The sequence below is a fragment of the Dermacentor variabilis genome, chromosome 6 (genome assembly GCF_050947875.1).
Source record: "Dermacentor variabilis isolate Ectoservices chromosome 6, ASM5094787v1, whole genome shotgun sequence".
In the NCBI taxonomy this organism is placed as follows: Eukaryota; Metazoa; Arthropoda; class Arachnida; order Ixodida; family Ixodidae; genus Dermacentor; species Dermacentor variabilis.
The window spans coordinates 136,680,761-136,706,912 of NC_134573.1; the positions used below are offsets into that span (position 1 = coordinate 136,680,761).

At 44.0% G+C, this 26,152-nt stretch overlaps 1 protein-coding gene across 1 annotated transcript in view; it reads left to right on the forward strand.

The window, feature by feature from the left end:
• Ifrd1 (Interferon-related developmental regulator 1) overlaps window positions 1–26,152 on the forward strand; it is a 30,931-nt gene that overhangs the window by 1,741 nt on the left and 3,038 nt on the right. The window contains exons 2-11 of the mRNA XM_075695913.1: window positions 8,050–8,178; window positions 9,063–9,150; window positions 9,224–9,304; window positions 10,974–11,175; window positions 11,823–11,876; window positions 14,844–15,004; window positions 22,406–22,514; window positions 23,228–23,359; window positions 24,727–24,855; window positions 25,595–25,684. Of these exons, the coding sequence (XP_075552028.1) occupies window positions 8,050–8,178; window positions 9,063–9,150; window positions 9,224–9,304; window positions 10,974–11,175; window positions 11,823–11,876; window positions 14,844–15,004; window positions 22,406–22,514; window positions 23,228–23,359; window positions 24,727–24,855; window positions 25,595–25,684 (1,175 nt within the window). The remainder of the gene's footprint in view (window positions 1–8,049; window positions 8,179–9,062; window positions 9,151–9,223; window positions 9,305–10,973; window positions 11,176–11,822; window positions 11,877–14,843; window positions 15,005–22,405; window positions 22,515–23,227; window positions 23,360–24,726; window positions 24,856–25,594; window positions 25,685–26,152) is intronic.

Sequence of the window (26,152 nt, forward strand, 5' to 3'; positions counted from 1 at the left end):
GAGTGAATTGCGGCCTTGTCGCAGTAAATTGCCTTGTGCACTTGTCTAATATGCTTTCACATTATTTCACAAAGCTTTGCCTATCTTTGGTTACCGGTAAAAAAAAATAAATGCACATTGCCAGGATGAACAAGGCACAAAATGCGGAGAACAGCAGCTGCATTTGAAAATGGGTCTTGCGTAGTTTTGATAACTCCTTAAACAGTCAGATGAGTAAGTGGTTTATGGTTTATAAATCGTGCACAGGCGATGAGAGCATGCACGCACCTGTTAACTTGGTGTCATTCACACTTCTCCTGCACCCATGTCTTTGGCACAGCATGGCCTGAAGTGCTGTTGTACTATAAGACTACACGCACACGCTGATCAGTCTAAAATATCCCATTTGTTCCATCTTTGAGAATGGTGCGCCTGTCGGAGTCTAATGTTGCATCCATCGAACCATGTGTTTGGGTGAGGAAATGAACGTCCTTTGTGTGTGCCTTCTTCATGCCGTCCTTCTGTTGTCGCAACCAATTTATTTTCACATAAACAAGAGAAACATTATGTATTTATACAGGTGATGGCCAGAATGCGTTGCGGAGTTGAGATGGACTCAACTGAATTAATACAAATAAATAAATACAAATCAAAATAAAAAGAGTAGGGAAAAGTAGGGAACATTGTTGTTAGTGCAGAATAGGGATAAAAAGGCGTATAACTATTTCAACTTCAATATAATAATTTGGGGAATGTCATATTAATTTGTACTAAGGTAGCTTTTAACTATATTCCATGAGAAGGAAAAGGTACTGTTCTAATTTGGTTGTAGAGGAATGCATGATTTTCTTTTGTTGTATTTTGAGGATCACCATTTACAGTTTACAAGGCAAAGAAATGAAGGTCATATGCTGAAATGTCAGTTGATGCCTCTTTCAGTAGTTCTTGCGCAGGTTTTTAATAGTCTTGACTTGTACTGTGGCCTAGTACCATCACTTCCCTTGCACCCGAAGTGGGCCAATTCGCAATAGCAGTTAGTGCCATGCAGCGATCAAGGAGAGAAACGCCTCGAAGAGGATGAACAGATGACAATGCAGCATGGCCGCGTTTTCACATGGCTAGTCCGGGCAGCGCTAACACCTGCCGTGCAGGCACAGGCTTTTGTTTACCTCTTTCGCTCGTACGATGGTCAATAACAACAATAGTAAGCGCGTGTGCTGCGTTTCCCAGTGCATAAACCGAATTTTCCACGATGTCTTCTTCTTTCCGGCAAAATCCACTGAGAAACAATGGGTCTGTGGCTATGGGTAGGCAAGGTTGTGGCCCCACTGATGAAGGGGATTATGTGTAATTACAGAAGTGCCAGCAGGCACTTCCTTTAAGAGCAAAAAAAGTTCGAACTGGACAGAGAGTATAAAAAGCCTCATGGCGTGTGGGCTATGTCTACACTCCCTTTAGGTTTTTTTTAATCATTTTTTAAATTTTCACCGTACTGGTTGTAGGACTTTCGGCAGTTATATGCGGCAAATGACATTTTTTAGGTATGCTTATTAGGCTTTTATGTGTTAGCGCATGATCAGTGCGTTCAAATTCACGGGGTATATGAAACGCTGCATAAATTACGCTAAGAAAACATTTTTTCTAGTAACCTTGCAAGAAGTCGAAGAAAAACATGCAGCAATATGTATCCGAATACAGTCCGGTATATTTGTTATTATTATTCACATCGCGTGAGCACTACAATGCATTTGCCTGGAGAAGAAATATGCAAAAATGAAGTATGTGAAATGCTGATAATTCAAATATTGAAGATTACTATGAACATTGCCGAATGATCTTCTCTAGCTGCATACATAATGTTCATAAAATCTAACATATTTAAGTGTTTAAAGGACTCCTTCATGCTTAAAGAACGCCACAAATAGCCGAGAGATAAAATGGTATTACTTGTCACATATTACATCTGACAGCTACCCCCCCCCCCCCCCCACTTTTTTTTTGTTTGAGTGACAAAGCATTAGGTAGGAAATGTACAGGGATGTTTCTGCTCCTCCCCTTAAAATTATCCCATGACATTATCATACACAAGAGTGGAATAAGCTATATATAATGCCCCAGAAAATGCGTCGGCATTGATTTAATTTGTACTTATTCATCTTTAACTAGCTGTATAAATGCAGTTCTGCTTCCATGCGGCTCCATATGTCGTATGATGAAAGTGACATGGTGCCAGAAAGTTGTAACAACGTGCTATGCAAGACGTTTCCATGCCCTCCGTTTAGCTCGCGATCCTCCTCCGGACAGCCATCATGGTTTGCAATGCGCGCTACCTAAAGGTTGCAAACATTGCGAATTCTCTTGGGTTGGCTGATTTTGTCACCTTCGCCTGCTAATCAATATAACACAGTTGGGTGTGCATTGCATTTACCTTTAGCTGCCCCCTGATGAGATGAGAGAATTGTACCACTACTTTGTTACAGGTATATAAATTTCTGGCACCCCACACAAATGTGCAGGTCATTAGTTTATCGAGCTAGTGCGGAGAAGTCTGCCTGAGGTATAGCTACTCTGCATAAATAAAATGAAAGAAAAGGAGTCTAATACAGGGTAGTGTGAAGACAGGTTGCAAATATGTGAAAATTTGTCTTAATGTCTCACACACAGCCATGCAAGTAGACTTGCATTTCTCAGAAATTCAGGCATTACATTGATGGTTCACTTAGTTGTTAGTCTAAGCAGGAACCCAACAATACAGTCTACGTTAATGGTCTTTTGCCGGTTTTTGTTAATATAGTTGGATGTTTCTTCATGTTTAGAGATGTATTGAGGGCAGACAAAGCAGTGTGTTCCACTGCTTATTTGGAAACTGCTACTGCTTGGTACGCTAAGCAGGCCATATTGTGTAATCATACTCGGAAGTACTTGCATACTTAAATATTCATGGTGATGCCATCTGAGTACCAGGTGTTAGAGCAGTGTGTCTTCCGCTTCTTGAATGGTGGCAGCATTTATTGTAGTCTCTGTGTGCCTCTTGCTGCATTGCCTGCTCATTTGAATTTTGCTGTGGTCAAATTATTTTAATGGGCATGGGTGCCTTTTGAGACAAAGTAAGCTCATTAAAGGGCAGATCACATTAAGGAGAGTCAATTGTATTATTAGAAATGGCAGTTATCATGCCATTGTCACCATGGCCATTCAAATATGAGTGAAAAATAACTCCTTAGGTTCCACCACATGGCACTGTTCTCACAAGCCATTCGTTAAGATAGCTAAAAGCCTAATGACAAGCTCCATGTAAAGTGCTGCTTAGGCCTGTGTCCAGTTGAACTCTTTACTAGCTATATTAGTGGACATTGCCATGGTACACATGAACAGGTCGCATTTCCTTTTCCTTTTTAATAACGCCAGAAGTGTAAAATAAACACTCGTGTGTGTGCTTTGGGTGGTTATTTTTTAATTTGGTACATACCTCAGACTAAAATAGGATCATTGCAGGTTAGACATGCATGAAAGCAACACAATAAAGTGGACATCAACATACCTGCCCAACTCTTCCAAATTTTCCGTAGTGTTACTTGCCTGGGCTTATTTAATGATTTTATGAATTTTTCATCATGTTTTGCGAAAAACAAATTTTGCCTGTTAAAAACTTCAGCTCTTATATCTCCGAACGTTCCATCAAAGGTCTTCTGATGGTGAAAGGATGGCAGAATGTACTTCCTGCTTCCGAATATGTTCCTGAAGCAGGTGAAATTGGCGACAGCAGTGTTGCTTCAAAAGGTCACTGTGACCTAAAAATATCACAGTTTTGCTGTAAGGACAAAGCAGTAAATGCGATAGCAATGTTAGAATATTACACTTAAGTATAACACTCATACCTGTAGTGACAGTATAAATTGAAGTAAACGTAAGCTAAGTGAAAAACAAGCTGTTGTGCTGAGGCTCCACTTTAAATCCTGCCACTGGACAACTTCATTTGTGTTTATTAATTAAAGCCAATGTTTTTCTTAGTGACTTTACCACCACTTATCCATATCGGGTATGTTTAAATCCTCATTCCTGTGCCAATCCCGCACGTAGTGCACAGCCGTGCCGAGAAAATTGCGTCCGTTTCAAGTTGGCACTCTGTTATTGTTTCACACTTTTAATCTTGGAAGTCTGAGAAGATTTAGGATAAAAGGCATGCACTGTTGTTTTGTTTCATGTGATTTTTTTGTGGGCTGCTGTTCTCGAAATTCTGAGGAAGAATTTTGTCAAGAATGTGAGACCTGGTGTGAGCAACTTAAGTGATAGAATGGGATGGCAATATAACCCATACGGCATGTCATATAGCATGGCCTGGCGCATAGCAAGCACGTCTGAATATATATGGAACCTCACGGTGATGCAGACAACACAAATTCGCTTGGAGTATCGGTATAATTGCTATCGCAGTAAAATGATGTTGCTTGTTAGTTGCAGCGGCTTGTGTGCTGCATCTAAAGCTAAATCGTCACATTAAAAAATGTATTTGCATTTCAAGAAAAACGCGTACTCATGGCAAAATCTTTAAACTCCCTGCTATTATCCCTCATATCCTCCTCTCTACGTTGTGTCACAGCCATGTGGTTTTTACAAACTTCTAAACGCTCATAGGATAGCAGGTTTGCATCAGTATGAAGAACAAGCATATATTGGGTGTTTATTTTTCTTTTAGATGCTACAGAATGCTTAAAGTCACTTGTGACAGCTAACATATATTTATTTAAGTTTCATGACACTTATTGCAATTTACTAATTGTATCCAGCGAGCTTGTAAGGCATACCTTTGGAATGAATTTTCTGAATGACAACAGTTTTGAGATATTAGTTTGCAAAGTGTGCCACGAGATACATGGGTGTTTTAGTTACTTCTGTACTTCAGTGCATAAGACGGCAGTTTGTTAAAAAAGTTAGATAGTGCATTTTTACCACAAGTCTCATGTTGCATATCTCGAAAACCACGGGATTCTTAGAATTCGTTCCTAGTAAATATGCCTTACATGCTCACCGGCAGCAATTTGTAAATTGCAGTATGTACCATAAAATAATTTCAAAAGTTTGTAAATGTATGTTAATTTATCAGTTTTCATTTTGATTTCTCCTGCTAATAATGTCCACCACATGGAGTAATCTAGCTCAAAGGCTACAATTACACAATCTGCCACAGGCAGTGTATAAAAATTCTGTATCATGTAGAAAAAAAAATCCAATATACACAGATGTAGAAGCTGAGTTAGAGAATTCCATTTGGAAATCATGTGAGGGAAGGGACAGAACATGTCTGAGCATAAGGTGTTACTAAGAGTGGTTGTGATCTGTGTGCCTTGTGGACAGTGGTTACTTATAGCAAGGATTAATTAGCGAGCTATAAAAATTAAGCGGTTTTTCCGTCTCCTTAGTTGGGTGAAAGGTTATCAAACATAATCTGCGGTAAGGGCTGTCGGTACATTTGAACTTGGAATAAATGAATCAAACAGCCTTCCTTTGGATTCTGCAAGGCCTGTTAATGTTCTATTGTTAGTGTCAAGTAATGCAATGTCGTCTTCCTAGATAAGTAGAAAAAAAAAAGGCAACAGATTTTGTTATAAATGCTGACAGAACTATGTTGAATTCATTGAGTGTTTTTATACCGGAAGAAAAGCTCAAATCCAGAGGGCACTGTCACTTCTGATGTGCAGCCATTTAGCAAGTCTGGATTTTGGGGTAGGCTGCGTTGTTGCCTGCTGTTAGTCATTCTTGCCTGCTGGTTGACCTTTCAAGAAACCAGAAGACCTGTTGGCCACATCCCAAGAATGTGTTAAAAAAAAAAAAAGAAAGAAGAAGAAAAAATCTGTTCGTTGCTTGTAGCACCTTCAAAGGAACTTAACCGATAGCCTTTCTGCACACTTACGAAACACTAGGAATATGAAGTGTTTTTGACAAGAGTGCCAAATTTAAAAACAAAGGATTGCCCATGGCAGATAGCCCAATTCGAGTCCTTGAGCTGGATAACTCGAGGAGGGGGACATTAACTTGCATGAGAAATTGAAATACGTATTTGACTAAGAAACAGTCTCCAATTAAGTTCTTAACTGATAACGTTATAGCACATATCGCAATGTATGAATTTTAGGTTGTGTGTTTGCTAGGCATAACCACCTAGTATTAATTCGGAGTGCGACACCAGTTTCGAGATATACACCATCAAAATTGCTTTAAAAATGCACTGTTGTTGCATATAATTAAAAAAAAAAACCGTTTCATGCATTGAAGCACAAAAATAACTGGAACACCAATGTATTTCGTTGCACACTTTGGCAAATGGATACCTCAAGTTGGTGTCATAATTAAAATCCTAGTGGCTACACCTTATGAACTCACTGGCTACATTGAATAAGATTGCAATATGTGCCATAAAGTAATTAGGTGAGTGCTTAATTGGTGACATTTTGTTAATAGTTGAGGATGCATTTTGATTTTTCATGCAAACAATGTTTGCCTTTACAAGTAATCCAGCTCACGAATTTGTGGCATTCTTCCCAATAGTACCAGCTGTAACCAAAATGATTTCATGTTATCATTTAGACTGCTGGAATTTGTGTGTGAAAACTACAAAAGGACAAGACTGGAGCAAGTACACGGACACAGGACACCGAACACAAACCGTCAACTTTTCATTTTTTTGAAACTTGAGAATGCATACGTGATCTCATCGTATGCACAAAGATTCCCTCCCGAGCCTATCGACACCATCGATAATCACTGATTAAGCAAAGTGGTGTGGGTAGGCCCAGGAGGACATCCTTGCACATTCGATGTGGCCACCTATATACCCTCATCAGGTTTCTGAAATATAAACAGTTGATAGGTTGCACTTCTTGTCCTGTGTTGGCGTATTTGTCCCAGTCTCATCCTTTCGCAGTTTTTGCACACAACTTATAGTATGTTCAGTCAACTAGCCCACTGTCGAGTTTTCCTTTATTTTAGACTACCCTTGCCGTACCACAGACGCATACTTCTGCTGCTGCACTTTTGCCACACCAGTGAATACCTGCAGTTGATAATGCTTGTCAAACATGCAGCCAAGGCCATTAACTATTTCCCTCTTGTAGCTTGCATTTTTCAAAGATCTGCGAGTGCTACAGTGAATCTGTAGACTGCACTTGTATGCTCACAGGTCAATTCGATTTCTTTTACCTGTTTTTCGCTTACATCATGTGCTACCTGCTTCTTTAGCTGCTTTGTTGCTCCATATTTGCTTTCTCTGCTTCGCTTGTTATGCATGCACTGCTCTAGCATACAGAAGCGGCTTTAGTATACGCCTCTTGATCAACACATCTTGTTGACCTACCTGGTTCATCTCTGGCAGTAGAAATTGCTGTGCAAAGGAACACAACACCTGTACATGTTCTGCACAATATCTGTCTTTTCTCGATATTTCTTATTGATCCCTCGCACATCATGGCCCTTGCTCGCAACACGTTAAAAACTAGTCCAAGCATTTGCAGGTATTTACAATCTACCACCAGCTTGTTACGAATGCACTGGGACAAGGTTGGTAGACAGGCTAGTGTTGCTGGCTATGATTATAATTATCATAATCTGCCTAAGGTTGTCATCATTCGGATGATTACATTTCTCTGTGATCATTGGCTTCCCCCTTTTCTTTCAGTTGTCTCCATTTCACGCCTGCATACCTCCTGATCACTCCATCTCACCCTCTGTCGAACCTTGATGTTTGCCTTCCTTTGACACCCATTCAGTGATTGTAGTACGCTAGCAGGAAAAGCTCAGGGCTTTCGTTTTATTGTACATAATGTTCAGTGACAAGAAGGCCTCCCAGTTATTTCACTGATCCCATGGCACATGTTCTCTTCCACATGCCTGCTGTGCGATAATGTCTTGCCATGGCCTCGTGCATGCAACTGTGGCACAGGGAAATTACATTACAGGGACTGCCGTAGGTAGCTGGTGTGTAAGCTGCGTTGCAAGCTGCTGCTCTTAGCGTTGTGTGAGGGTTTGCAGACATGGCGAGGCGGCTTATGTCGGTGCCTCCTCTTGCTGTTGCAGGTGGCACCCTTCGGGGATCCCGGCTTGAGGCCGGCCTGGCACCCTCGAGCAGCGACGATGAGTCCAACGCTGACACCGCCAGCGTGCTCAGCTGCGCTTCAGAATCTCGATGCGGCAGCGAAGGCACCGGTAACCTTGGCAACATTCTTTCTTGTTAACAGCGCAAGTGCATTTGCACTGCTGCAAGTAACAAAGAAACTAGCCCACTGTTGCGCTGTCCAACTATGCTGTCCCCAAGGCCAGTCATATTGCAGACTTCAGTTGCAGGGTAGAGGGTGGCCAACTCCCGCGATATTTTTCTACTTGTAACGCTGCTGAGAGCTCGGGCACTGTGCTGCTCTCTCAGCTTGTGATCTCGCATTAGAACAGATGAATTTGTGCATTGCACTCCGTTTTGAGTTAAATAGCGCAGGTGATGCAGGCGCCATTTCTCTGTCAGTGATGTGATTTTTTCCTGTTGTGCTTCTTCCAGAAGCACTACATAGTTGTGACACCTGAGGGAATCCGACCAATGGCTGTTGTTTCAAATTCCGTAGGAATGTGCAGTACGGTCCACTTTCAAAGGGAAAGTCTAATTGGCATCCCACCACCAGGTGCAGCTGAGATACGCGATGAAGGCTTGCACATTATTTTTGTACGCGTGGGTGTCTATCCCGCCTTATGCTCCATATCAGTCTCTTCTTTTCCCAACGTAGTGAAAGAAATGTTGCACTTATAAAGCATTTACTACCAGTTAGGCATACCTTTTAAGAGCGGATTATACTGTACACAAAAGGTGGTGTGGATTTCAGAGCACCAAAGGACAGTGCAGACAGTACATTCTGTATGATTCAATGGACTCCCTGCTGAGTGTACAGGAATAATATTAGGCACACATGTTGATGGCACTATTGTCTAGTGACTAAGCAGTTTTCATTTACCGTGATCAAACAGTGTTGCAATGCTCCTTTAGTGAATGGGCTGTGTTCATTCGTTGTCCCTTGCATCACCTGTGCATGTCCCTTTTCGCACAGTTGGTGAGGCGGAGGTGGAGGATGGTGTGCTTCATGATGATTTTGAAGATAAGCTGAAGGAAGCGATTGAAGGGACATCTCAGAAAAGGTACAGTGTGCCCTCGCCGTGTCACTTGGACAAGATGCATTAAGCCGCTTTTTTTCTGCATGAATTATTGTAGTGCCAAAGGACGCCTGTCCTGCCTGGAAGCCATTCGCAAAGCTCTGTCCAACAGATATCTGTATGACTTTCTCATTGACCGGTAAGCCCAAGCTCTCGCTTTTGAAATTCCTTTTATTGAGCATCTATAGAAATAATTGTGAATTCTAATTTAAAATTTGACGTGGTATTGCGGAAACCCGCAAGGTGGATAGAAGTAATTAATAAAGGAAAATCAGACATCCACCCGTTCGTAGCAATTGCTACAAAGGAAACCCATACAGGTTCCACGAAAGAAAAGCCTCGCAGTTGAAGAAAAATTCGTCCTGGTCTGGGACTCGAACTCGGGTGGATGTCTGATTTCCCTTTATTAATTTAAAATGTGAAGCAAACCTTTGATTTGCCTTCCACATGCAGTGGCTAAGCCACACGCAGTGGCTTTCCACACGGCTAATGCAATGCCGCCGCGGATACATGCAGGCAAGTTTTCTGGTTCTGTCCCCCGCACGGTCGGCACCGTGGTGATGATGACGATGCTTTATTGGTATCCCCTTTGAAATTGGGCGGTGACAAATTGTCACCTAGCCTGCTTGATATAATCAGGTATACTATACATGTTTTTCATTGCAGCATTCTTATATACATCTCCATAATCTTTTCTCTTTTTCCTCTAAACTTCTCTATCTACCCTGTATCGCTGCTTATGCCTGTAACGGATCTGGTCATATCAACTTTTTCCCAGCTTTCTTTTTTTCCACGAATACTCTAAAAGTCTCTTGCTTATCTTGACTGCTAACCGGTTGATGCTTCCATCCACTTTAATCCGAGTGCTTCTGGAAGTAGTACGTTTCCTGGGTGAGAATCCCTTCACATTCTGTTAGGGTGTACTGAATAGTCTCCGGATTTTTGCTGCAGCACATGCATGCCTCAGCTTGTTGCAAATATTTGCTCCGGTATCTTTTTCTTATGCAACCAGTTCAGACTTCAAATAGCAAGGCACTGCCGTTTTTGTTATCGTGCAGATTTTCGCTTCATATTTTTTTCTTACCATTGTATATCTCCATGGATGTGCACTGCTGGGTTCGCTCCACCACCACCAAATGGTGCTCACTTCCGCGCATCCTCCACTGTGATTGATTGGCCTATTCAGTTAAGAGAACAGCTAGGCTACAGCACCCATGGTCACGAAACCCGGCGAGGTTCGTAGAAAAAAAGCTTCGCTTTTAAAGATTACACGTCCAATGGTGGGATCGATCCTTGGTCTCTCAGAACAACAACCCCTAACCATTAAGCGACAATGGCACGTATACTTCTCTTGTGCCAAAGCCAATGAGCTCTTTGAGACGAATTGGTGCATGCCAGTTTCCGTTAGACCACAGTGGTAGGAATGAAATGGGCGAATAATAATAAACGTTACCATTGTCATTTGCAATGTACTTCTCACTGCAGACAGCTCCGCTCACTATTCCTCCATTGCCAAACATCTTGCATTGCCTTCGTCCTCGTGACATCGCTGTGTTGACAACTAGCAGCGGTCATTCGTGTCAACTGCTGTTTGCATTTCAACAGCCGGTGTAGAGCATGAACATAAACATTGCATTGAATCACAAGTTCCAAAAGAGGAAAATAAACACAATTGTATGAATCACATTTAGTTGCATAGCAATTTCAATCATTTCACTAAAGCTTCACTTCATGCAGATTCTAACATGCGAGTTAGATCTGCACAACTTCTTTTGTACACTGCAAACTTTATGCACTCGTTGGTGCAGGCCAACAACTATTTGTGACTTCGTGGAGCGTGGCCTGCGCAAAGGCCGGGGCGAGGAGCAAGGCGTATCTGCTACCCTGGCCGCACTGGCCTGCGTTCATTATGGAGCTGGCGAGGAGGCAGCCGCCCTCTTTCAGACGCTACTTCAGCCATTGACCACTTTGCTCCTGGACAAAGCACAGCCACCATCAGTGCGAGCAAAGGTGTGCATGACATTGCTTCAAAGGGATGCCGAAGGCAAACCTTTAATGAATCTAGACTGTTAGATGACCCTTCTTGAAATCTATTATGTATGTGAAGAGCTGAATCAGGGCTGCCATGTTGTAGAGGCGACCTTTCCGATCCTATTCCCTTTTGCACTCTTTAGCTTCGTCAGTGGTAAGAGCGACGCTTCGCCCATGTTGTCAGTGGGACCAGCCGACCGCGAACGGTGAATGGTAAGAGTGGCATAGAATTGAGCGGAAGGTATCCCAACAAAAATTTTAGCCCAGTTGCAGAGAAAGCTTTTTTGCTGAAAGGAATGGCCCAGTTCTTCCACACTTCAAATCCTGTGACTAATTGGTATTGTGTAAACATGTTTAATGGCAGGAAAATATCAAATAAATTAACAAATGCATGAGTTGAAAAAGGCGCTTTTCGACAGGCAGATTAGATCAAAACGAACAACCCTGTGCACAAGTGGAATCTGTCCTTGATGATATTGATGCAAGCATCTGGACACGCACACATCAGGCATCGGAGTTAATTATGTACAGTACCATTTGTTGTGCCCATGTGATATATATATATATATTAGTCCCATCAAGCCAATCAGGCCTTGACCTTTCTCTTTTCATTGCCTCTTTTGCAGTGTGCAACAGCCCTTGGCCTGTGCTGCTTCGTGGCAGAGTCAGACAACTATCCAGTGAGTGGGCCATTTTTTGGCTAGCTGCTATGATGCTTGAAGTTAGGCAGGCCATGTAAACTATACAACAGATAACCAGTGAGCCCTCACAGTAACAGAATCATTCTCAAGGGCAGATAAACATAGTCAAGGACGGCAGAGGATCAAGTGGCAGGATAAAACATGGCTGACGGTTTAGCTCTGCCGAAGCATCAACTTTTGTGCGCACCATTAACACTAGCGTTGTTGCTGTTTGAGTTTTGTTAGCCTGCGCGTTTCTCATGGCTTTGGCATCAGTGTCGAGACGGCATACCAAGCGCACCTGTGCCATTAGCGTCAGGTATAGTGCCTTAGATAAGACCCTGCAACCATCACTACTTTCCTCCAAACTTCACTGAAAAAACTGGATTTTCCGACCACTACAGTAGATAATTTTTGCTCCCAGAATTCACTTCCTATTAGTGCATGAAAATTTCTTTATATATGTGAAACGTGTGGGTACGGGGCTGTATGAAGAGGCTTCGTACAGGCTTTGTACAGACAGGGGCAAAATCCAGGTTGGTAGGCTAGTAGTGCTTTCACACTAAAATAGGAAATTCACAAGCATAGGATAGGGTCCGCTGGCCCCCCATCTTGCGTCAGTGGACTCTATTATCCTATGCTTGTGAATTTCCTATTTTAGTGTGAAAGCACTACTAGCCCACCAATTGATAATTGGAGATAACTGGGTGAGGCCTTTGTCTTACTTTACGGTAGACTAATACTAGGCTGTTGCTGCTGATGACAAATGAATGAACAATACTGCATTGAGTCTCTTGCATGCGTGTTGTTGGGGGGAGGCACATCTAAGGGCTGAGATAAATTACATTGTTGCAATGTCCTGCAGGGGAGCACGGCCTATGCAGAATTGCAGACGAGCGGATTTGATTATGTTACTACAGGCCTCTTATACACTAAGCACAGTTGGAGGCATAGATAAATGGAAATTGTGGACGTGTAACTTGTGTGTAGCTTTGTTTTGTTCCATCCAACATGTCTGCTTAACTCTCCCTTACTGCGAGTGATATCGACAGTGATAAAGATACCCGGGGTAACACTGACAGTGATATCGATTTATTAACTAAAACGCATTTAAAGCCGGACCACAAGACTAGGAGTGCTTGTGTGTTGGACATGGCAGTTTATACTTTCATGTTTGAACATTTAATTTCACAATTGTGATTACGCAGTCAGCATGAAAACCAAATGTCACACGTTCTGGAAAAAGCTTTACCAGCACTGCTGAATAGCCAGTAATTTGTCGCTACAGTTATATATTAAAAAAGAACACTGTTTTCTGATAAACAACTTCTTAACTTAAGGGGGGAGGCTACCCTGGAGACCGAACTTTCTTATTTTTTAACATATCCAGATGAAACTTTCAGGGTACGTTCACACCACTGAACTATGAGGAACTGCAAAGTTTCATGAAGATATGTTTATTAGTTCCAGAGTTATTGAGGTCTAACTAGGTGATTCATGTATATGCCTGAGGAAGAGCCTGGAGAAATGCCAGGACATCGTAGGAAGCTGAAATTCACTGTGATGATCCCTTGATAGATATCCCAGGGGGCTAAAGAGCCCTTTTCTTTAATTTCCCCTCCAAAAATTTTTAAGACAACTTTGAATTTGATGTAGCCAGTAATGACCACATCCATCAAAAATTAATTGCTTATTATAAATTAACTGCACCAGCTTTCAAAAAAAGAAGCCTGTTACCCCCTGGCAAAGTCATTCAGGAACAGAATAAAAAAAACGGCATACAAATCTGAAGAGCGGTTCTTGAGATATCGCCTTCCCCAGCACCACTACTAGCGAAAAAATCCATTCCGAGAAAACAGGCCTTAAAATTGAACACATGTGTTTTTTTATTAGAAAGCTCCTGCGGAGCTTCTAATTAGCTCTTGCGGCTCCAGGCACACTCAGTGTGTCGGATTTTCGACTGGCGACAGCCGAAAGCACAGTTCCGCCGCTGAAAAGCGTCTACGCAGTCGGCACTCGCTGCGGGAGATCGGAAGTTCGATGCTCGTACAAGACTCATATCGCGCTCCCGTGCACCGAACATCTGCGCTGTCTTGGGCTTTGCCGGCATCGTGTGCAGCGAAGAACTAGCAAAAAAAGAAAAGCTGAACAAATAATCTAAAAGATAGCGCAAGGCGATGAGCAGCGCGCAAGCTCATGTTGAGGCCGACAGAGCAAGGGGCAACAACGACGCGAGCGCGGCATCAAAGGGAGCAGCCGCCGCCACCCGCGCAGCAGCCAATGGCAGGCGTGCTTTAGCCCGCGAGATTTGAATGCGCTGCTCCGGCCAATCAGCGCTCCGCATCACATCGCGGGAAAACGCCAATAGCGTCTCAACCGCGCCGACGATGCCATTTTGCAAGGCGGCAAAATAGAGACAAAGAATCCACGGTCAAAACGACACCAAGATGGCGCGGGCAGGCCGCATGGGCCGGGAATGGCGCGCCCGCGAAGTTTGACTTCATTTCGGCATTTGCGCGTGTTTTTTGGGCCGCGGTGGCCTCAAAAGTAGCGTTATTCTTGGTACTTTACGGTTGAATTAGGTGCTGATAATTACAGAACAGGTAGTTTATGAGACATACAAACCAAAAATATGGTTTTTCAAAAATCGACTTTTTCGCTATTTTTCGGTTTTCAAGGGCCGCGTCCCCCCTTAAGCATATGAAACATACAGCCTAATAAGTCAATTGGCCCCTAATCTTGCCTCGCCCCGCTTCTGCCATTGTACCAAGTTGCACCACTGCTGAGGTTTCTAACCATGAGAACAACTAAAGCTTTGGCAGATTTGCCATTGAGTCCTGAGGTTTCCTATATAGCAAAATTAGGTCATGTTTATTTATGTGAAAATGATTGATTGATTGATTGATTGATTGATTGATTCATTCATTCATTCATCCGTTGATTGCTGTGCTTCCTGACGGTGTGCAGGAGGTGCAGAGCTGCATGGAGTCCCTGTGGCAGGCGCTGTCGGGGGCCAAACCATCAACCGGCAGCAGCCCTGCCACCGTGGTGCACAGTGCTGCTCTCCTGGCCTGGGGTCTGCTGCTCACCGTGGCGCCCCTGGACAGGCTGCTGGCACAGGCCAAGAGGTGGGGACAGTGATGGAAAATGTGCATCACTCCCTAGCACTAACTTTAGCCTCTTCATACGCAGCAAAAGCGCTTTGTTACATTTCTTAGGCGACCACAGGGGAAAAAATACATAATTCAGGAAAGGTTAACATGCTGCAACAATTTTGGGAGGCAGATACGCAAACGGGACTGATGTTTCGGAGCGCAATACAGTCGAACCCGGCTATATCGAACTCCCAAAAAATGCCTATCAGTTCGATATAGAGCATAATTCGATATAAGCCTGCTAAATAATTGGATGTCATAAAAGCACATACCATTTATAAAATCACTTTATGGATGGAATTAGCTTAGTTTCGCATGAAATAGTCCTGCATTTTCTTCTTCTTGGGCAATTTCGCTGCCTGTGACGCACGCACTTCTCCACATTGTCTAAGGAGTCAGAGCAGCTGAGGCCGCAACCTTCCGCATTCGCGCAAGAGCACCGGACTAGTGCGAGCGCACCAATCACTTCGGAGGACGTGGACCGTCGTTGCTTTCCTCAATGTGCCCAATTTCACTTGTGCTCAATGTGATGTCGGCAATGTAGTCTTCGTTTTCGGGCTCTCCCGTGGTCGCGACACCATCATTTGCACTCAGGAACTCATTCACCGTTGATTCGTTAACAGCTGCCGGAAATTCTGACAGCTCGCTCCAAACTTCGGCAACACCGGCAACGGCTTCAACCATTCACTGCCTGCGGTGTTGTGGAACGGGCACCCCCATTCTGATTCCATTCTTTTCAATTCCTCGGAATGAAAGAACTTAGCCCATTCCCACTCCGGGAATGGCCGGGCAGTTCAATTCCATTCCTGTAATTCCTCAGCATAGGAGAGGCATCTTGCTAGTTTTATTGACTTGCCTATGAATGCACCATAAAGCCGATGTCATCAGATGCGTTAAGAACTGCAAAAATATGCAAGACATGTCACCAAGGTCTAGGGATAGTAGCTTGGTAACTTATCTCGTGCAGTACAACCACCCCACTACACTAGACGATTGATAATTTGGACTCCACTGGGAAAGTAAATAAGTCTGAGGGTTCTAAAAGCTAAGAAAAGTGAGATAAAACAATTGCCTTCTACCTATGTGCTGTGCTTCACAAACACGAGCTGCTCGAAAGAGGTGCCTGACAGCCGGTTTGGCTTCGCTCTCACTATCATAGATGCCATAGAAAACATGCGTTCCACATCAGCTGACATTGCATTTGCAGTGAAAACTGCCCTTGTGAGGTGGGAAAGCAAGGGAAAGCGCCTAGCGTTCATTTTCCAATAGGTGAGGTGTTTAACCATGTCTGCGCAAGTTCCCTCTATAAGGTAAAGATAATTTTCCCATGCAATGGATCCAGGCATATTGTCTTAGTGGGCATTTTCATTTTGCCCGATGTTTCTAAACATCAGTCTGCTTGGCTCTGTTTCAGAGTCTGTATTCGCAACAATGCTGGCGCTGTCCTGCCCTAACAAAAGAGGCCCCCTAGCCTTAAACCGTGGGTCTAGGAGGGCACCCATTAAAAAAAAAAAAAAAAAAAAAAAAAAAAAAAAGTCAGTCCACATGCTTGCGAACCACATCTCCAGGCTATGCTGTAGGCCTTTAGCTGCCTCTTTGCAAAGAAGCTTGCCTTTGCTTAAGATTTCCGCAAGGGAAACTTCGATATTTTGCAACGCGGGAAGCAAAAGCCCGGCTGTCTCATGCCTTTTCTGCAGCAACTCTGCGGCTTCCTCTACAGGCGAGAGAAGCTCATTTATGTCTGTCACCAGCCTCAGTTCATATTTATGCAGTTTAGCCTTCTTGCAAGCACGCAGAGTTTCTGTCAGGTCTGGATGACTCGAAAAAGTGGTAATGAGCTTTCTCATCATTTGCATCTGCGAGTTACACCTCGTCGCATTGTGAGATTCCAAATGTAGATTGGCCACATTCAACACTTCTTCCGTGTCGGCAGTGCTCTTGCGTATAGATGCAACGATGGCACTGCATTTTTGCATCTGGGTGCTAAAATAAAGGGAGGACGAGAATTAGTGAATCTTGCCACCGCAAGTACAGGTAGCGCAAATGGCAAAAGTGCAATGCAATAGAGTTTCAGAAGGAGAATGATGACACATGTAATTGTACAGTATTGCACTCAACGAGACACTGACACTCTGAAAGACTGCATTAGGCAAAATAAAGTAGGGACAGACACAGCTGTTTTCTCGAGCCCTATGATAAATTGGGTGCCCTTCAAAGCATAGGCTGCACCTTCCTGTTCTTTAGGAATAAATGTTGTGCATCTGGTGCCATGGCTAGGGCACTACGGCTGGTATTACCTTAATGAAATGGACTTCGTAATTTGAATAAACATACTGGCAGCAGACTGCAACCTCTTTGACTGGTCTTATGTGCCAGGCAACCGTGTTTACGGCCAGAGCGATTTGTACTACGAGTGACGTACGCAGGATTTCATTTTCCTGGGCGGGGGATGTAACCAAAAAAATAAAGAGAGGGAGGGAGATTGTGAAAGGGGAAAAATAGCAAGGAGCACAAAATACAGTGAGACAGAAATGGCTTGAACAAGGGATCAACCAAATCCAAATCTTCTAAAGTGTAACTTCGGGACATCGTGGGCATTCTTTACATGATGTGCCAGTTTTGTTTTCGTTTGTCTTTAGAGGTATTTCAGAACGGTTGATCTCACTCGATCATGGACCCTGTCAGGACGCTGGTGCGATGAAAAGCGGCAGCAGTAGCGAGTGAATTCCCCTTCGTGCTGCCTCTCGTTTCAACGCAAATCGTGCGAGAACGCAGCACAGGTGAAGCAAACTATCTGGGGTTGGCTAGCCTATGAACCCTTTGCAGATTGACTCCAAGATAGAACGTGTGCGGCCGTGCTCAGTCGCCGCAGCTCGAGTAGAAAAGGCGATGGACACTAACCTGTCGCTTCCCCCCACCTCATAGCGCACGCACATCTCTCCATGACCCCCCCCCCCTTCCCCTTCTGTGTGCGAGATGGCACGCATCCTCCCTGCCTTGTGAACGTTAGAAGACGCCGCCGCATCAAGCCAGCATCCTTCACGGCTCGCCCTTGGAAGCTTTCCCTCACGCCTTCACAGCGTACAGTGCGAGGCCGCGATGTTATCGCACTTAGACTTTATATGGGACATCATGGCAGCAGCAGCGGAAATTCGCTTGGAGTGTCCATATACAGTGGAACTCCGATTACATGACGTTGAAGGGACCACGCAAAGCCGTCGCACAATTGTAAAACTAAGAATGCAGGCAGTGACACTCAGTCCTGCCCCAAGAACGTGTTCACATCGCCTGATTAAGCCCGCAGCACAACCTGCGCTGCTCCAAGCAAGGTAGTTTAAACTGTTTAAAAAAATTACAACCGAGCATTTAATTGAACAAGGTGTGAGCGAATCTTTATTCTCACCTTTAAAAGAAATATCAGCGATCTTTTTCTGGATGCTTGCCCAGCCGCGGCTCATCAGGTTCCTCTCGAGAGCTGCAACATCTGGCAGCAAATCGCAGACTATTTGCCATTGAATTGCTAAATGTTGTCGACGCTGCACAACATGTTCGTGTAAGTTAGAACGAACGGAGAATTCGGAAACAAGTTCTCTTCACTTGTCGTCGTCCGAAGTGGAGACAGCGTTCCTTGGGCAGTATTCTGGGGCGATCCCTTTCGGAGATAGCTAAACCTCGATATAACGAAGCATTTACCTTTTCGTTACCTCTTGTCCATAGAATACCCTGTGTTTAGAACCTCAATGTAATGTGTATTTGTATGCAATTTCAATATAACAGAATTTCACTTGCTGCCGCAAAGGAATTACGAGACAATAAATGGAAACTTTTGCGGACGCAGATGGTCAACTGATTGAATTACAAGTGGCTGCTTGCAAACGGCATCTCTCAAATTGCGCAGCAGAGTGTCCACTGAAGTGGTGCCGCATCATGTTCCATATTGACCCTTTTTGCAGAGCAGTTTGTTCTAGAGAAATGAGATGGCACTTTCGGCGGCACGCCGCACGTAGCCTCAGAGACAGTGCATGAATACGAAACCACTACCGCTTCCACCTTGCTTCTGATCAGCTGTCAGAAACGCAACTGAATTTTTGCTGACGCACTGTGCTCCAATCATGCTGGATTGAATCATGTGGATGCAGTAGTTGGCTGCGAAAATAGTGACTGGCACATTAAGGAACAGAATGAATCTGTGTGGCCAAGTTGGCGAACTGCTGCTGCAACTGTCCGTGCGTGTTACCGGCACTTCAAGATGTGTGGCTTTCCTCGAGGATACTGAAATTTGCTCATCCGCCAGCATTGTATCCCTAACCTTCAGAAAAAGTACTTCAGCCCCGGAATGTCGGCAAGAGTGAGTACCGCTCATTAAAAAACAATGACAAAGGGAGTAGCGCCATTTCCTGTCATAGTAAGTTTTGCGCACAGTGTCAACACACCTCCACCCCAACTGGCACAGAGGATTACGCCCACTCTATCGCCAATTTGTCAATGAGTGAATGGGCAAAAAACTTGAATATATATGTGCTTCATATATATGCACAATAAATGACGGACTACACAGCACACGAATGGTTGAAGTTGAATGTTTTGTGATGTTCCACGTCAGTTAAGCAAGTTACTACATATACATATTTGCTATATATGTATATGTATGTAAATATGTATTAATACATATTTGCTGCAGCAAGGTATTAAAATGTACAAAACAGCTGTTTCAAGCCTTGTGCACAGCAAGAACAAATCTGTCGGAGCTGAGCACACCCACGAGTGATTAGGCAGAGATAATCAGATAGTGGGACCACACCGAGTAAGTCAGAAATGTGACAAGCCGCTGCTTCAAAATGTTTGCCAAATAACGAACTAAAAGAAAAAACACACTAATGCTGATTCAATTCGTTAGCAGAAAGTTTGGATAACTTGGAATACGTATTTGGCCTTGCTTTTAGAACAACCACACTATACGCTGCACGCACCATTTGGGCATAGCTTTAATCAGCTTCCAAAGTGCTTTTGCATATTCTCTGAAGCTGTGGCCAAAGCTTTGTTTCGTCCGTCCAGTCACTGTCTACAACATCTCCCGAAACCGAGGTTTGCTAAGCTGCACCAGCGTCATACAAACCCATTGTAAACACGAAGGCAACGGAGACAGTCGAGGCAAGCTATGGATGAGTCACCACATGATCAAACATGGCAGCACCCACGGGATCTTCGCGAAAAGGGTCAATAAAGTCCAACTGCGATAAGATACTATCGCGCCCTGCGCACTGTCTGCTTTAGCTGTGAGTGAAAGTGTGTGAGGGTGAGACAAGAAAGATGGTGGCTTAATGAATGCTGCCTTCCTGCACGAGCAAAGGGAAAGAAGGGGAGGGGAGAGAGCTCGCAGTAATGTGATCAAGCGCAAGCGAGGGGTTGGCGCGCGTCTCGGCCGTTGCTGTGCATGGCTGTAAGCGCAACTGAGCGCATACGTAGCTGTGCATCCTGCTTTAAAGGTAATCTGCCGCTTGCGCAAAGAGTAGGTATGCTGAGACGGCGTGGCACCATGTAAGCTGCCTTACCGCACATTTAGTATTGGAGATTAGGCAATCTCGAACTTCAGTGACCCATTGGGGCAAGAGGCAGACAAAGCCTTCACTCTCCCCGCTGCCGGCGGGGATAGCGTCGTCCCAGTGTGGGCAACTCTATCAGCCGCGGGGACGCAGGGCATGCAAAAGTGTGGCTGGCTTCGCGTAATTTGTACTGCCTGTGTGAAGATTTCGTCGACGTGGCATGAAATCGTATCATTTGTTGCCGACCCCCAAATTTATCAAGATGAATCGTTTTTTCATTCAAACTTGCTATTTTCGATTGGCCGTTAATTCGGAAAATTCTTCTATGACCCCTTTCTGTGTAAGAAAAAATCAATCAGTGACTGTGCTTATTTGCATAAAAAGCTTAATTTCAATAGGACGAAATTTCGATATAACAATGCAAATCACCAATTCTACCAACTTCGTTATACCGAGGTTTAACTGTTATTTCACTTTTGCAAAATTGCACCTGACTCGGCACCTAAAGCATGCCCGGAAAGTGTTTTCGGTGCTGTGCCAAGCTCGTTATCAGTGCCAAGAGCACTATTGGCCATATACTTCGAGGGGTTCGGTACTAGAACGAGCGAAGTCTCACGAAAGTGAAACTTTCTCTGTAAGTGAAGGCACGAGATCACGTCACCTTCGAGCTTGTTTGAGTTTGAGTACTTCTTAAGAGGTCGCACAACCATTTCATTAGGGGGCGGTACGAGGCCCATAGAGCCCTTCCGACCGACCTCGCACTTAAGAGTGTCTCCCGCTGGTCCTGCCATCTATACAAATTGTTGACGTCGAACTACTGAGCCATGGTGGAGTTTCCCTACTTCTCGGCCATCAAAATTGCTTGCCTTTTGAAGCAAGATTCGTATAAAATGCACTACATCACCATAACGTCACGGAATACATGGAGTCGAAGCACAAAATACCACACCGTAGTGATAACGTTGATTCCAATCAAAAACAAGTTTTGACTTTGGGCGACTTGTCTATGGATTAGACCGAGATGTAAAGGGACAAGTTGCCAATGTAATGCTAAAAACCACAGAATTTAGGATATTTGCTTTAAAATTGCGAATTTTGCCATTATTCAAATGTAACCCATTACCAGCCGGCAGCAGTGTGCCCACATGCCATCCTGTGTCTGCTCGGTGCGTTTTTTTTTTTCTTCTTCTTCTTCTCAGGTGGTAGCAGAGAGGTGTCAGCATAAAATTTCGTCCTATAATCGAGGTTTTCAATACATTATTTCTATAAGGGTTTTGCCAGGACCAAACCAATTCATCATAAAATGCGGGTCATCGCATGACCGGGGGACGTGCAGTTGAGGTTCCACTGTAATTGCTATAGCTATGAAAGAATGTGTTGCTTGTCACTAGCTGTGCCAAGTTTTGCTGTTTGTGCGCAGCATCTAAAGGTTAATCATCTTTAATAAAGTTAGCATGCGTCCCTGAAAAAGTGTGTCCCCAGTGCAAGCTTCCTGATACATACTGCCCCCCCCCCCCCCCCCTCACGTCTGTGTTGTGTAAGGGGCCTTTACAAATCTCTGAGTTCACAGGTTGTCAGGTATGGAATGCGGTTTTGCTGCCTGTAGACACCAAAGCATAGGAGTGCTGGTCATGTAAAAAACTTTATGAATGTGATTGTATCCCTGGAAGTGAATGACCATGAATACCGCCCCCACAGCAACTGTAATTGTGAATTTTATTTCATTGTCCTTGTGTGTGCAGCGGGTGCTGCCTTCACCTGTTTCTTTTCCTCGCGCTCCTCTCGCTTGGCAGGGAGATGCTGATTGGACTTGCATTTGAACTTTGTGCAGCAACATGGCCCGACTTCAAGAACTGTTGGAGAGCTCGGATCTGGACCTGCGCATTGCGGCTGGGGAAGTGATTGCCATCATCTATGAAGTAGCCAGAGACTATGATGATGTACGCTTCTCCCTCGCCTATAGCACTGCTTTTTTTTTTTTTTTTTTTTTTCATATGGAACATTCAATTCTTAAATGTGTTGCCATGTGCACCATCTGTCAGATGGTGCGATTCTGCCTCTTTGGGTTGACTGTTTGAGCAAATGGATATTACTTGCATAAAAGATCAGTATGCCAAATCAGCTTAAAAAGGTTAAAAGCGGAGATCTTCAATGTATGTACAAACCAGAGAAACCAGCATTGTGATAGTTGAACATGTGTGTTAGATGGAGACGCAGCAGGGAATGGTCATGTGTAGATCTAGAAGTCGAACGCCTAGGTATACTTAGACATGCGTGAGGTAATGCCTTTCCTCCTTTCGTTGCATTCGTGGCTGATGCAAATTTTTTCTTTGCCTTTCTGCTTAGTGGAACACTTCAAGACTGCGCTTTGCATTCCATCTCATCATTGTGTTCTAAGCATGACTGCACAGTTGCAGTTTGCTCGTGCCGATATGCTTACTTTCATCAAAGCCTGTTTCTCTTGCGCATTCTGTACATTTAGTAACATGTCTGATAGGAATCCTTGTAGGTTTAGTGAGGGTCGTTGACCTGTTAGATTACTTTTTTATATATTTTTGGGTGGGCTATCGCAGAATGTTTGTGTGTGCACATGTTCCCGAGATGGCTCTATTTTCCCTTTTCTTAGAGATCTTGCTGTTTTTTGTCTTGCTAGAATTTCGAGGAACCATCGGACGCCCTCTGCAACCAGCTCCGGCAGCTTGCCACCGACAGCCAGAAGTTCAGAGCAAAGAAAGAGCGCCGTCAACAACGCTCCACTTTCCGCGACGTCTATCGTGCTGTCCATGTGAGTGATCCGTGCTGTGTCTCCGATGGCTGTTCACTTCATTTTCAAAACTTTGCCAGCAATAAGGATTTTGGCCAGCACATAAGGTTCCAAGACATCTTGCAGCTTCCTTTTAAAGAAGTGTTTTTAGAGTCCTACTAGCTACGTGATGAAAATTGTACACCCTATATTTAGGGTGTAGTGTAAAAAGGAAAGTTGATGACAGTTATTGTAGTGTGACAAAATTACGCCCTGAAAGGTGTGCAGCTTTAATATAGAGGTGTAGATACATCATGTAAAATCCCTGTAGCCTTAAAAGGCCCCCCACCAGGTCTGGTCATATTGAGCTGACGAGCGCAGAGCATACAATGCGCAATAATGATCGTGTCTGCAAAGAATTACATCGCTACACGCCACAGGAACATCTGAAATTTCAAACCAAACGCCGTTTTCACTTCTCCTTGCGGCCGCCGTGCTCCAAGCCAGATTGCTAGTGCGCCTACGTACACATGTTTGTGACATCACTCGTGGCGACATGTGACTTCGAGAATTATTCTAGGCAACATCTGTTATTTGTGTGATATGTTACTTGAATAGACGAATTAAAGCTTAGAAAAATAATAGAACACACAAACCGAATGTCTGCATGTTTTTTGTTTTACTTTGCACCGCAGCAAGAGAGATGTACTTCCGTTTCGTCTGCTTGTTCCCACGTCGTGCAGTCGCGTATGCAGACACCGAAAATGTCATTTTCTACCATGTTCCAGCGCGGGATCATGCTCTGTGATCCGCTTGTCTGCTTCAGTATTCGTGTAGCACTGAATTGTACCGCTAATCAGGTGTCCTCGTGCACAGCGTGCAAAATCGTGCGCTGCGCGAAACGAGACAGTCACAACAGCTTGTGCGTGACGCCGTCAGCGAAAGTGCGCTTTGCCGCGAGAAAGCGAGGAGACAAGGAAAAGGAAGGCGGGGCCCGTGACGTATGCCTGGCGCAGTCCTCGAGCTCCGGTATGGGAGAATGCAGGGAAGGAATTTAACTTGCGGAGGCTGGACGGGCTAGTGGCGAGATCTTATACGTTCGCGGTGAAGCTTGCCTCCTGAAATCATGGGTTCGCGACACTGAAATATTTCTATCTCTGCTATTAATGAGCTGATTTGAAAAATTTTGCAGCAGAATGCTCCCTAGCCGACACGTAACAACTTCCAGCGTATAACCAAAATTTGCTATGGGTCCTGGTTAGGGGCCCTTTAAGTGAACCGTCACTGCCGTCACAGCGGTGGGTGCGTAGATGCCAATGTGATGACATCAGTGATCATTCTCTAAGTATACACGCGCAAGCCACTTCGGTGGGTCCATGTCGGGTTTTTTTCGTCTCTTCTGCTTTCAGGAAGGGTCCTCGCCAGACATCAGTGTGAAATTCGGTCGCGAAGTCCTCGAGCTGGACACTTGGAGCCGCAAACTGCAGTATGATGCCTTCTGCCAACTGCTGGGATCAGGCATGAACCTCCATCTGGCTGTGAGCAGGGGTCTTTCTTGGCTAGATCTTTCATATGTTCGCCTTTGTGCGCGTGCAGTGTGCTGTGCTTACCTGTAAACTGATGAATTTTCCGTCAAGTTTACGAATTTGCACTCGTTTTACAATATTATGAGTGTTCGTCAGGTTTGTAAACAGTAAACTCTGTTCGCAAAAACTGTTTCCTTGTTAGTCTCCAAACCTTTCGTTGGAAGTCTTTATGAGGATGAATGGGATGGCCAGAGGGCACTTGGCTCGAGCAAGTTTACACAGTCAACTTCTTGAAGTAGGTGAAATTGGCAACAGGAAAGTAGCTCAGAAGGTCAAAAAAAAAAAAAGAAAGCGTTGATTGTCAGTCTCTCCTGCTTCATGTTTGTTGCTGCTTGTGTGCAGTACTTAAAGCTTATTGTTAGTAAACTACATATGTATCTCATGATAGGCAGGTGCTCAGGGCAAGCTTAGAAATTTTCAGTGCATGATGGGAAAAGTGTCAGCCTGCCATGTCCTTATTTCAACTTTTGGCATGTTGCTTTTATGCGGTCTTTAACTATGTGAAGAACAAACTTGGTGAACTTTGTGGTTTATAGCGTGGAGATCTTGCTGTGAGGTGTATAAGTGTGGCAAGTTAGCCTACTTCAGAATACTGTATAATTGAAACTTGTGTATGTCACCAGTTCAAGCAAGCCTGTACAAAATGCAACAGCTGCTGAATTCCCTCTCTTCTCTCTCTCTCTCTGTCTAGGCCAACGAGCTCCTGAGAGACATTTTTGAATTGGGTCCTGTAATAGCAGCTGATGACCACATCATTTCAAAAGTAACAAAATTTGAGAGGGTGAGTGCTTCTTTCCTTTTTCCACATAAGGATTTTGATGAACCAAACACTGCCAAAAATTTTACTTAATAATCTCTTTATTAGGCAAACTTGTTCTTAGAAACGCAAAGCACTTCAGTTACAGCGATAGTAGTCTGTCGTCAAATCAAATCTCGCTGGTTGAGTCTGGCCACTGTTTACACGTGTCCCTCTGTACATTCCAGATTAACTGCTTATGCTAACTTACAATAAATGATCCGCAGTACCAGTTGTGATCAGATCGCGACTTGTGCAATCTGATAGTCCGGTTGTTCCTTCCTTTGCTGTAAAATTTGCAACCACGTTAAAGAGATTCGAGTGCTGTTGACACATCTATTGCCGAGCAACAATAGGCGACTCTGATAATACGATGAAAATGAACGTTTGACACATGGCAGTATTGTATCAAAGCAAGGCCTTACTGAAGTGAAGGAATACAAATGGTGTATC